Below are 13808 nucleotides of genomic sequence, written 5' to 3'. Positions count from 1 at the left end.
ATAAATTCCACATCAAAAACATCTCCTTTATAATAGAAAATATAAATGCTTTGAATCAACATTTTATGCCTTTTAAAATAACTTTTATAAAATATTTTCAAAGATGCTAACTGCTTTCCATAAGTTCAACTTAGAGATATTTAAACTTAGGATCTTTGTGAAACACCCCCCCCCCCCTGGACTAGTAATCGAATGACAGGTGATGGTGAGGAAAGGTAGCTTCAAGCAAGTATCCTTCACATACTCACTCATCCGTGGATTATAACATATTGAAATTATAGCATAGAGAAATTTACAATTTATTTTGCGCTACACAAATATACTCTATTATTATTATTATTATTGAAATTTGAAGGGTATTACTCTTGCATCATTTAAAATATAAAAAATAAAAAAACGTAGCAGTTCACTTTGACATATGTGAACAAGCCGTATAGTGATATAATCTTTGAGTGGTATTCTGAAATTATTTTATCTTTTATGATAGTAAAACTATAATGAGACACATCTAGGCAAGTGAGTTAATTTGGTGCAATTTTAGTAATAGTTTGATCCAATATGGAAGTCTTAAGAAACATCTTCCCAATTCAGGTTCTGATAGATGATAAATAATAATTTAAGCCAAGACGAATCAGCTTCAAATCGTAGCCGACAATTGTCTGACGTCGTTACGATTCCGAGTTGATTTAGCTTTTCTTTCTCCAAAGGAGCTTGAAATCCATTCAAATTTAGTGACAATTCAGGTCCTGGATCATGAAGGTTTTAAAAGTTTGAATATTTGTATTATTTGCCATGGCAAATTCTTTCAAACTCGGATCGAAGTCAGCCTGTAGCCTATAGTGTGCGGTAGGCTTAAGATATAGTTCCTAGACATGGTTATTTTCAGTGATGTTGGGGGTTTATATAGAGTACATAAATGTATAATAAAGGCCGTTTTGTGGAAAATGTTCTTGAATGTCCGCATATAGGGGGTTCTTTTTCACTCTGCTAAAGATCATGCGTTAAATAAGAAGTGACATCTGGTTTCCAGAATACTTGTATCAAAATATCTTTATAGGTTTGTACAGTTGATTCGAAATTTGAGAATTAAAATAAAAGGAAATGAATATCTATACACAAGCAAATCGAGTTTACTTCTTGTATGGCTCTTCAGCATATAATAAACTAGCAGTATAGCATCAGCAACAACACACAAGTTAAAATAATCAAGTATCATCTGTAATTTCCAAACTGAGAAAGAGAGATTGGTAAAAAATGTGTCAACAATCATGAAATGGAAATTTTCTCTCAAAAACAAAGACGAGTTTCTCACAAAGATAGAGAAAAGTTTCTCACACAGATAGACACAATATTTATGATCACAAAGATATAGACAGAATGGAAATATTCTCTCAAAAAGAGCCAAAATTCATATTGGAATATGAAACCGGCTTTCTCACAAAAATGGAAACAACCGTGTATTTCTCCAAAAGATAGATACTGAATTTGCTATTTCATACCAAGAGACGAAATGGAAATTTTCTCTTAAAAACATATACAAGTTTCTCAGAAAAATCGATGAAGACAAGTAGAATATTTCTCAGAAACATGGAAACTCTTATTTCTCACAAAGATGGAAACAGAAATGTAATATTTCTCCCAATAATTGAAATTAAAAGACATATTTCTCATGGAGATGGAATTTTGAAGAAGTTAAAATAATCAGCCAGTTTCATCTCGCCCAGCGTCGGATGATGTGGTGATGACTGATGGCACTAGCTGCATAGGTCTATGTGTGTCACTATACTGAGTCAGGCGCGATTCGGCCCCCTTGATCAGCCACTGGTTCAGCAGCCACACCCCCACACCCTCCCCCTTCTCCTCCACCCCATCCCAGAAAAAAATGGGGCGTATATAGATTACGTCGTAGAGGGCCACCAAAGGGCCCCCACAAAGACTAGTTTTTATCCAGATACTTGTATTTCTATCTATATTAATAATTTCCAAACGAAAACATATCGAATGCCAAAATTTGAACATAATAAATCATCAATGATAATTGGTTAATTAATAACGCTTTAAGAAATCATTTTTTTTGAAAATATCAAATATAGTTCGACATACTGTTTTTTATAAAAAAATTCATTAGAGCAAGTCTCCAAAACTAGACCAAACATGACGTCCGCGCTCGCTCGCCAGAGCTCTGTATACGTTTACACGTTAGTCAGTATACAGTGCAGTGCATGCAGTGTACTTGTGTATGGGTGGTATACAGGTTACACGTCATTGGGGGAAGAAACTCAGGTAGTGAAATCAAACGGGAAATAGAGCCAAGAAGGAAAGTCCATATTTTGCCAAGTAAGTTCATGCCAAAGTATTTATATGTGTATTTCAATAATTAAATTAACCCACATACTAGTAGTAATGATGATATGACTAACGCTAGACAACAAATTTTATGATGAATTAAGTAAATTTAGAAGGAATATCTTGGGTTGGAGTTGGACTCCAAATTCAATTGAAGTCCAATTCATGAATTCCAACTTCATCTGTTCATCTTGTTGGAGTTGACATACAAATGTACAGCATGATACATTATTCATTCAGTTTCATTGTTGAACCAATCTGAACTCTGAGGGACACTAGCCTGGGTAATCACACTGTGAAGTAAACTTGCCTTAAAATAAATTAGGCTTAGGTCTAGACGTAGACTCTAGATCTATGTTATGAATTGAATCGGTCAAAAGTCATGAATGTATTGTTGGTTTGTTCTTCCAGTGTAGACTAAGTGCTGCTTCAAGATGATGAAGATATTGTTATTAATGTTCGTTGAGAGGATCAACCGCGTAAATGAGGATATTCATGTATACTTGGACAAAATACGTCGGCTAAAATAAAGAAATTGTCCGCAATTTTGCATACATTTTTTTCTTTGGCGCTCAGCGGGTTTCGGGTTCCCAATCCGCGCGCTGGAGATGCGAAAAAGATTCTGCCTAATAAGATACCCCCAGTTCACTGTCTACTTTTATGGGTTCCCGAGGATTTATCCGATCGCTCATAACATGAAAGTCTCTGTACAAAGTCAATGTAAAATGCATCAAGAAAATCATTGCGGAACCCAAGTACGCGCGGATCGGAAATCAGAATCGTCAGCGAAAAATGCAGACAATCCTTATTTTAGTGGACACGTATGTCCGCGTTTACAAAGACGATCCTTGTTTGTGCGGACAATCCTTATTCTCTGACCAGTAAAGGTTATTATCGTAAAGTCAGAATCAAATTGGCAATGCAAAATATAGAAGAGAGAGGGGGGAACGTAGGATAGGAAATGGAGCAAGAAGGAGAAAAAGAAAAGAGGGAAGGAAAGGGATACCAAAATAATTTTCTTACCTACATTGTACTTCATAGTAGCCTCAATGGCTAGGTGAAATATGATCACTGATTTGAACTTGAGTGCTTTTCCATGAGAAGAAATACAAGTCCACTAGCAAACTCCAAAGCCAGTGTGCAAGATTTGTCTGGTGCAGGACGGGGTGATCATTAACAAATTTGAGGTTTTGTTTATGTCGATCACTCTTCACGCTGGGGTATGGGTGCCAATTAAGGCTAGATGATATCAATCTCATATTTACCCTAACAAAACTCATCTCTTCTGTTGATATTATAATTTGAAAGCGTATTTGAACATGTGTATGGAAAATATAAATACATCCAATTGAATATAAAAAAGATAAATACAACAAATATAGAAATATGGTGAATGGTAAAATTAAAAAAGCTAAGATAGAATATTTTAAGGCCAAATTTAGAAATGCATCAGGAAACATACGGAAAACATGGAAATTAATCAATGAAAGTCTCGGTAAGAGTACAAGTAAGCGTAATATGCCCGACTCGGTTATGTGTAATGATCAAGCTATATGTGATAAGAAAGAAATATGCTCTGTTTTTAATAATTTTTTTATTAATATAGGACCTAACTTAACTGATAATTTAGACAACAACTTAGATAATGATTTTAGCAATGATGACATTTATAGTAATATTGATTTTAATTCATGTACAGCTTTTTTTAATCCAATTACCCCCTCAGAAATAATCAATATTGTAAGTAAATTAAAAAATAATAAGAGTTGTGGTCATGATGATGTAAGTGTTAAATTATTGAAAAAAGTTGTTCATATTATATCATGTCCTTTAAAGGTAAAGACCAGTATTGGTAACGCCCCAATTTCAAAAAATGAAATGGAAGCTCTCATTACCAATCATGTGAAAGAATATGTTTTGACTAATACATGATGATAAAAAATTTGCCGGGAAACCGCCTACTAATTCATATATTTGGTAAATTTATTTCTCTCATGGTCGTGTGAGAGAGATAGGGTAGTCCCATATACATCTTTCTGTGTATAGTGCTTGTAACTTTACGAAGAATGGGCCAAATTTCTTATCAATTTGATGATTCCAGAACCTTGCAGATGCTAGATGCTAGATGATCAACCTTTTCTGATCGATTCCAAAACGTTTCTTTCACAATGCAATCGCATGACCATTACTGGTCTTTACCTTTAAGTGCAATATTCAATATTTCTTTATCTGCAGGTATAGTACCAGAGCAATTAAAACTTGCAAAGGTTATTCCTGTTTTTAAAAATGGCACCAATGAAAATGTTTCTAATTATCGACCTATATCTATACTCCCTGTTTTCTCAAAGATTTTAGAAAGAGCTGTTTATAATCGACTTTTTATGTTTTTAAATAAGTGTAATATTATCACTGAATGTCAATATGGTTTTAGACCTGGGCACTCTACATCTAATGCAATTATGCATTTTATTTATAATGTTTTGAAAACTTTTGAAAATAATCATATTTTAATGGGCCTTTTTTTAGATTTAAGTAAAGCATTTGATACATTAGACCACACTATTTTATTGAAAAAATTATATTATTATGGTATTCGTGGAGTAACTTTGAAATGGTTTGAAAGTTATTTAGAAAATAGAACCCAATTTGTACAAATAAATAAAGATAAGTCTAATATTGAAAAACTTAGATGTGGAGTGCCTCAAGGATCCATCCTTGGACCTCTTTTATTTATTATTTATGTTAATGACATGTGCAATATTTCTGATAAACTAAAGTTTATTTTATTTGCTGATGACACAAGTGTTTTTATGTCTCATTCTGATGTCCAGGTTTTACAAAATGTTTTTAAGCAAGAAATTTTGAAACTTTCTAATTGGTTTTTATATAATAAATTGGTTTTAAATTATGATAAAACTAAGTTTATGGTTTTTACAAATAGAAATATTGATTTTAACAACATTCACTTACGAGTAAATGATCATAATTTTGAACGTGTAGATAATCTTAAGTTTTTAGGTATTGTAATTAATCATAAATTGAAGTGGCATGAGCATATAAATGTGGTGTGCAATAAAATAGCAAAAAATATAGGTATTTTATATAAAGTTCATTTTTATCCCTTAAATATTTTGAAAATGTTGTATCATACTTTAATAACACCATATTTTAATTACTGTATACACTGTAGTTGCATGGGCAAACTTTAATAAAAATGATATGTTAAGGTTACTTAAGCTTCAAAAGAAAGCAATACGCATTATAACTCATTCCCAATATTATGCTCACTGTAATCCTTTATTTTGTAAACTTGGAATTTTGAATGTAATCGATATGCATAATTTTTATATTGCAGTTTTCATGTTTTCATGTTTTAATGGCAACTTGCCTACCTTTTTATCTACATGTTTTAACTTGAATTGTGATGTGCATAATTTTAATACTAGAAATGCCCTAAATTATCACCTTCCCAAGATTAGAACGACTTGTATGAAAAATTCACTATTTTTTAAAGGACCATTAATATGGAATAGTATACCTCAGGAAATTAAAAAATGCAAAACTCTCAATCTTTTTAAAATCAAATATAAACAATTTCTGTTAAAAAAGTATAATAATCAGTATCAATAGTATCGGCCAATTTTTGACATTTTTTTTTATATACTCTGATCGTGCATGATAGTAAGTTTTAATATGTTCTTTGTTTTTTGTTCTGTTCTTTTGTTCTGTTCTTTTGTTCTCGTTTTCATGTATGTGTGTTTTTAGGGGTAGGCTTTTATATAAGGAACTTCCCTCCTTTCTGCCTATCCCAAATGCTCTTATAAATTGCCATTGTATTTGTTATCACTTTTTTGTGTCTTTTTATATTTATAACTCCATTCTGTATTTGTATGTTTTAAATGTTTTTATGAAGAGTATTGAATAAACTTTGAATTGAATTGAAAAAATTAATATTATAACTACCGTATACATCATAATATATCCTAGGCTTAATCTATTATCAATAATATTTATATGTTCTTTAATAAAGAAAATAAATGTAGACTCTAGTATATAGCTAGAACTTTGTGATTCTATTTTTTAAAATTCTTTTTATTTTTTAGTACAGTTTTTACTTACTTTATATTTTCCTTATTTCCCTCCTGCTGGCACAGGGTGCAGTTCTTAAACATATTTTTGATCAACAACCTCCACCAACCATGGGTACTATCTTCAGTGCATTCACTGCGTTAAAAGAGCTTTTTGGCAAGAAGGAGATGAGGATATTGATGGTGGGTTTGGATGCTGCAGGTAAAACAACCATTCTATATAAACTCAAACTGGGTGAAATCGTCACAACCATTCCAACAATTGGTGAGTATGAGTGTGTATTTATTGAAGGATTTTATTGAATATTATCCAATATCCATTCTCGCAGTCCAAAGACTGAATTGCAATGGTTACAACAGTTTACAATGTACATGTAATGTATACATGATAAAAGCAATTATACAATATTAAATTATTAAAACGGTCTACTATACGAATTTGGCATGCTGAAGGGTTCAGTGGAAGGGTTGATTTTGTGTCATGGGTAGAAAATATTGGAAATATTGGAATTGAATTTCATAATGGATTCAGAAATAAAGTGAATTACATTGCAAATTCGTGAAGAATATTAAAAGTTGTCGATAATAAAATAAAAAACATCAACATATTGTTTAGATTAGTGTATTGAGATTCTGTTGGGTCAATGTCAAGGTCAAGCTTATCATGGAGAGATACATGGTTAGTTGTGGCACAATTTGTAAAACATAATATTTCAAACCTGATGCTGTTGCAGGTTTAAAATACCTTGTTGACCACCCTGGAATAATACAATATGAAATTGAAAGTAACAGTTGTCCGGACAAATGTAACAACAAACATCCCCCGCCCCCCCCCCCCCCCCTACATTGTTTGTTTGAATTGTGCTTTCCAGTGATTTGGATTTCCAGAAAGATTTTATACTTGTTTGTTCCTTTTTTGCTGGTCTGCCATGCCATGGGGATAAGGGATTATCAATTACTGCACGTGATTTGAGTCAGTTAAAAAAGAAAAAAAAAATCACCATTGGACGTATTCCATTCATTACACAGGGATTAAATTAATTCGGTATTTTCTTTATCGTTTAACTCGGCTAAGTAATATATCTTTACTCATATTCAGATCACATTATTTGAGCATTTTACTTTGATAAACCGACTTTAAGATGAAATACTCCCTGATAAGCATAGTGATCATATTCATTCAAAACTAATGCGCAATTCACGCACTGCATTTAATGCAGCTTATGATGACTGCATATGAAAACCATATATCTGCCAAACCAATCATGGTCTTCAAAATGATTTGCTTTTAAAAGTGACTTACAATGTATTAAGCATAAACTTGGGTTAAAATACTAAGACAAAAGCTGCACCAGAATACCAGAGTTGGCTAAGTATTCTATCTATTAAAGCTAACGATTAACTAAGTGACACCTGAGTTAAATACTAGGCTATTAAATACCCATTTATATCTGACATACATGTACATGTTGTAAGTATGCAATTGATTACCAGCCCAGACTACTCAAGAAGTAGCTTGGTCAGGGCAGTGTATACATGTATCTGTATCTACTGTATGGATAAATCTCTGCATTGTAAATAACTGAATGTAAGTTTGAGGAAATGAGAGTAAATACTTGAACTGGTATTAGAAACTTCTGTCCAGAATGGAGGAAGTGCATTTGGTACAAAGTACAAAGGTAAAAAAGGAGTTTATCATTTTCAATCTTTTTTATGTCTTTCCAAGATATAGAAAAATGATTTTGAATCGCTTGCCATTTTCATACATACATGTATATGATACACTGCTACATGTACATGTAGTGTACATGTTACACAAATAAATATACACTGTATTATGATTGTGATTGGGTATCTGATCATGGTACATGTTAGTACTATGAAATATGAATTGACCAGACACATGTATACCGTACAACAAAACAAAAGACAAAGAATGAACAAGACAAAAACATAAAAACAAAATAAAAGAAAGAACAAACAACCAAAAAAAAAATAATTAACAAACAAAAATCATTTATGTAGAGTCAGCAGACTAATTTGTCTATCTTTATGCCCTGCATTGGACTTTACATGTATTACATTTTGTAGGAATTATCAAATTTAAATGTACATTCTAGTGCACCAGTATACAGGAAAATATAGATCTCGTTAACTGACAAGTTCAATGTTTGAATAATTAGTCTTTACTTCAGAATCATATCTTCTGAAATATTGTAGGTGAAAGGTACACTGTACACATTTATGATATATGTATGAGAACATACTTAACATACATGTACACATGTTTATATTAGAAGTGATTTAAGGCTTTCTGACACTCAGATTTTGAATCTAACACAACAAGTGTAGAACTTGAACAGTATACCGGTATACAGTTTGGGTGAGTGATTTTTTTATTTTATTTATAGATTGTTTGGTTAGCAATACATGTAGATAAATATATATTAAATTATTTCAATCAAATTCATCAAATTAATTGTTTTATGGATTTTTTTTTTTAAACCGTGTTTGTAGTGGTCTAATTGGTGGTCTCATGTGATTAATAACTCGGCTTTCATTACGGTAACCTGAGTGTTTATGAGCAATTAGACTTAATAGGATTGTTATTTTTCACACAGGTTTCAATGTGGAGACGGTGGAATATAAAAACATCAGCTTTACAGTGTGGGATGTAGGTGGCCAGGATAAGATCAGACCGCTGTGGCGTCACTACTACCAGAATACACAAGGTACAATATGTTTTCTTTGCTTTTTATTTTGCTGTACAACCCAGTATGTCATGTACAGTTTCTGTAAGCCCTGGAAAACTATTAGAGTTATTTGATTTTAGATGATCAATAAGAAGATACCAGCAAATACTAAGCTGCTGTGCTGCGTAGGGGAGTGTATAGCCGTCATCTAGAGTTCCTTTCAGATAATTACGCTACAATTCATCGGAAGCATGAGTAGAATACCAAATGATCGCATACATGTATCTTTTGAGACAAGAACAACTTGAGACTATATTTCACTTGTTTTTTTTTCCAATTTCCTCTTTGATTCCAATGAACGTTGAATGGATTTAATCTAGTAAAGTTACTGTTTGGGGCACTTCCGGGGCATGCATTGTAGGATGCATACCGGTAGTCTCAGTTTGACTTTCCTTTCAGGCGTTTACTCCAAAATTCATTAGAAAGCATGGATAAAATATCAACAATCGTGACTTGTGTACACCTATGTAAAGTGAAATAGGATCTGGAAACTGTCAACAAGTTTCAGTTCCTACAGATTTCCTTTTTGCTATCCGGATTAGTCATTTTGTTTAAATTTTCTGCAAGCTTTGAATAGTGATATAGTCTTCATAAATTGGATGTTCAATAATAAAGCACTCTTCTATGTCAATTCAGGACTGAATCTAAGCAAAACAAGGTTCCCAATAGGTTCAAACGGTATCATGTGTAGTTGGATGGATGGTCACTTGCCATTTGATAAAAGGACAAACTAATTATTATTATTATTATTATTTATTTATTTATTTATTTTTTTTTTTTGGGGGTATCATCTCCCTCTTCCCCTCCCTCTGTCCCACTCCGCCATCCTGTCACCACCCTCTATATTGCTACCTGTTATGATGTTTTAACACTCCCCCCCCCCCCCCTCCCACTGTTGACTTTCTGTTTGTATACTCATCTCCCTTCCGATCGGTTTATCTTTCTTCCACTCTGTCTATCTTTCTCCTTCTGTCCATCAGGTCTCATATTTGTAGTGGACAGCAATGACAAGGAGAGGATGGTAGAAGCCAAGGATGAGCTCCATAGAATGCTCAACGAAGATGAACTACGCGATGCTGCCATCTTGATCTTTGCCAACAAACAGGTCAGTTCAGTTTATAAATGATGTACATAACAGCATAGCACCTTTAAGCCCATGTACTGTTTTGGTTTATATCCGTTGTAGACTTTGCATCAGATTTCTTGATGAAAAAACACATGCACTGCACATAGAATTGGCTTTATGTGACTACACTACACCCATATGTGGTATAACTTTTTCGTCCATACAATTCAGCTATTTCTTGTCAAATTTTTTACTGTTAGTGTTTGAGGAGCAGTCGTTTTCAGGCAATTTTGAGTTTGTTCACAAATTATTTTTCACTTTAACCAGAAGTTAGCCTTCTCTTTAACAAAATTTACTCTATATTTTTTTAATAATGGACAGAACATCAAAACATCTCGCACATGTATCTTTTGATACAAGGAGAACAATACGTTCCAGATTGATTATAATAGTTGATGACATGCTTTCCCTTTCTCTTTGTCCTGATAGGATCTACCCAATGCAGCCAATGCTAAAGAAATCACTGACAAACTGAACATGCATTCATTGTCCACTCAGAGGAAATGGTACATCCAAGCTACGTGTGCCACATCAGGAGACGGCCTCTATGAAGGTCTCGATTGGCTTGCTAACATACTCAAAGGGAAGATGAAGTGATTTGAAAGAACACATAACGTCATCCGCTCATCAATGTCTCTCTGTTGCCACTGATCCCATTCAACACTGCTTGTGGTCCGAACATCCCAGCTTAAGATGCAGACATTTTTTTTCTCTCTCTTTTTTAAATAAATATTTGGAGTTAATTTCAATGCTTTAAAAGGATTTCCTATGTAGAAGTATTATCCTTATGTGGAGAAACAAGCAGTATTGAATGGAGTGATGTAATTGTGGCTTGTGTGTCTGCATAATACATTTTGAAAAAAAATTCTCTAGTCACTTGTATCATATTAGAGTAATCAGTAATGACTAAGTAATACTAACATGCAGTTTGGAACAATTTTTCTGAATGATCTTATATGTATTTATGATACAAACCCCAAATATATCTCCATGGACCATCAAATGTGACTGTTTGTCCCTTCTAGTATGTATATATTTCTTTCTAGATGTATACAAAACCAACTAACTTTTCCTTCTCTTACATCAAGCTTGTTCAATCATTCCCTAAAGTACTTGTGTGATTCTCACCAATTCTCTATTTATTTTTCTCTTCAATGACTACATTTTCATTTTATTTAAAACAGTAGTGTATCACTGAAAGGACTGTTTTATGGATTTTTCTCTTTTCTTTTCCCAAAACGTTTTGTAGAGTTGAGTAGGTGTGAAGAACTTTAAGAAGAATGCACACAATCATAATCACAAAGACTTTGGAAATCATCTCAAGGGCATTTTCAATTGTATATCCTGTAGAAATCATTTTCAGATTATGTAATATGTTGTTTTCATGATCACACATTTCAAGAAGGTGGTGGAGACGAGGCCAGTGAAATTTCCCTTTGTTGATTTTTCGAAAGTCTGTGCGATCTTGTTAATCGCACAGGTTTGTTCACTTATGTAAGAAAAATAAAGGGCACCAACTTACATTAGGCACAAAAGATCACATAGACTTGATTTGGTCGGGCCGAGGGGCTGATATTGTGATGGGCCTATTGGGAGCTTTATACTGAGACCATACTCATGCTACATGTACATGTATATCCATGATATACCATGAGTGCCGTCACAATATATCCAATTTTACTTCATGGTGGAAGTTCTTCATGTCACATAAGCCACCCATGGCCAATTTAAATCGTGGAATTAAACAAAAGCAGTCCAAGACACTCGGTATTTTAAGCCCCTGCAGACTGACTGTGGTGCAAGAGCAAATAGTTCTGAGATAAATTTTAATCACTGATGTACATCTTCCAGTCAAATTCGGCAAAGAGGCTTAGCTAGATAGATGCACAGTGACTGTTAGTTTCAGCTTTGGTCAGCAGATTTATCATATTGCTTTCTTCATTTAGATTTTTGTTTTAAAGTATGTAACAAGAGCTTGTAACATTCACATGTAGTTTGGACTAACTGCCTTTCCCCCTCAAGAGTCTATATAAAGGTAGGACTCTGAACCTTGCCAAGCATAGCGTTGTTGAAGGTGGAGTGCATTCCTTTAAAGCAGAAAAACAACAAAACTCGGCACTAGTGAGTAGTGACACATAAAGATCATTACTAAACCCTAAAGGAAAAACAATAATGAAAGTTGAAAAGTTCACAATGTATCGGTTATTATTCATATCTTTAACAAAATAAGATATTATAAATTATCCAATGAATTATCTTGAATTTGAGGTTAAGGAACAAGTGATTGCTAACAGTTGTTAGGGTCACATTAAGAAGAAAAAAAAAGGTACATGTATTGCAATGGTTATGTAGCATTATCCCTCCCTGTATATGATTAATAACTTACTTGTGATTTTTTGCAGTATTAACAATGATTGGTGATGGTTCACATTTATTTCATTCCGTTTCTTCCTTACTGCCACGTAGGGCAGGGAGGAGAATGGCTATTTTTGTAAATGAAGAAAAATTGTTTGTGGATAATGTGAATGGTGTAAAGGATACCAGAAGGTTGTATAATGTTCAAGCTTTGTGTTGTTTAGAGCTGCAAAAGAAATGTATGTAGTATATACTTTAGGAGTATATTAGAATGTTAACAAGACCTCTCATGTACTCATGTACTTTTTTTGATTTGGGACTTTTCCTTGGTATTTTTAATATGTATTCATATAGAGGGAGCTAGATATTGTTTATGTTGTGTATATACAGGATAGAGATGTTCATGCATGTTCATACCACAAACTTTCTTTTCTTGTTCACATAGTTTACTATTTGAACATTTAGAAAGTGTGTAGGCCTACTGTCTTGAATTTGTGTTGTCATTATAGTTTACTTCTGTAGGTCTTTTTTCCTTTCTATTTCACCATCCATATACATATTTGTACATGTGGTATTTTTTAGGGAATCACGTCTCATGAAAATAGTTAAGGATATGAAAAATAAAGGTGATTATTCACACATGCATCCATCAAGAATGACCAAATACTGTATGAGAGATCTTGGCAGAGGTTTTGAAAGCATTCGTAATTCTTGTGTATAAAATATGTGGAAAGGGGGAACAAAAAGAAACACAACCAAAAATGAATGAAGTGTATAAAAGTTTGGTGATGGTTCTTGCATTGTGTAATCTATCATAACGTCATGAAATAAATAATAATGGTATAACATAATGAATACATGTGGCATATTTTTATTTTCTTGATAAAGTAAGAGAGAGAGAAACATGGGTTGTCAGACAGAGGGATAGAGAGGGGGGTGGCCGGATACAGAGGCAGCAAGTGAGCAGAGAGAGAGAGAGAGAGAGAGAGAGAAAGAGAGAAGAGGAAGAGAAAGGAGGGAAGGGCATGGAGAGAGAGAGAGGAGTGAAAGAAAGGAGGGAGGGATCGGCAGGGAGAGAGAGGATTGGTAAGAGGGAGGAAAGAGCAGGGATAGAGAGAGGAGTGAGATAAAACAAACAAA

General features: G+C 33.5%; 1 protein-coding gene across 1 annotated transcript; it reads left to right on the top strand.

The window, feature by feature from the left end:
* Window positions 1–2198: 2198 nt before the first annotated feature.
* Window positions 2199–13519, top strand: LOC115918353 (ADP-ribosylation factor 1-like). The gene is made up of 5 exons (XM_030974951.1): window positions 2199–2337; window positions 6501–6699; window positions 9056–9166; window positions 10168–10292; window positions 10743–13519. The coding sequence occupies exons 2-5, from the start codon at window positions 6546–6548 to the stop codon at window positions 10908–10910; spliced, it is 558 nt and encodes a 185-aa protein (XP_030830811.1). The 5' UTR covers window positions 2199–2337; window positions 6501–6545; the 3' UTR covers window positions 10911–13519.
* Window positions 13520–13808: the final 289 nt, after the last annotated feature.

Source organism: Strongylocentrotus purpuratus, unplaced genomic scaffold (genome assembly GCF_000002235.5).
Source record: "Strongylocentrotus purpuratus isolate Spur 01 unplaced genomic scaffold, Spur_5.0 spur5_scaffold_7, whole genome shotgun sequence".
Lineage (NCBI taxonomy): Eukaryota > Metazoa > Echinodermata > Echinoidea > Camarodonta > Strongylocentrotidae > Strongylocentrotus > Strongylocentrotus purpuratus.
The sequence above is the reverse complement of the archived record's forward strand: the minus strand, read 5'-3'. Positions and strand labels throughout refer to the sequence as shown.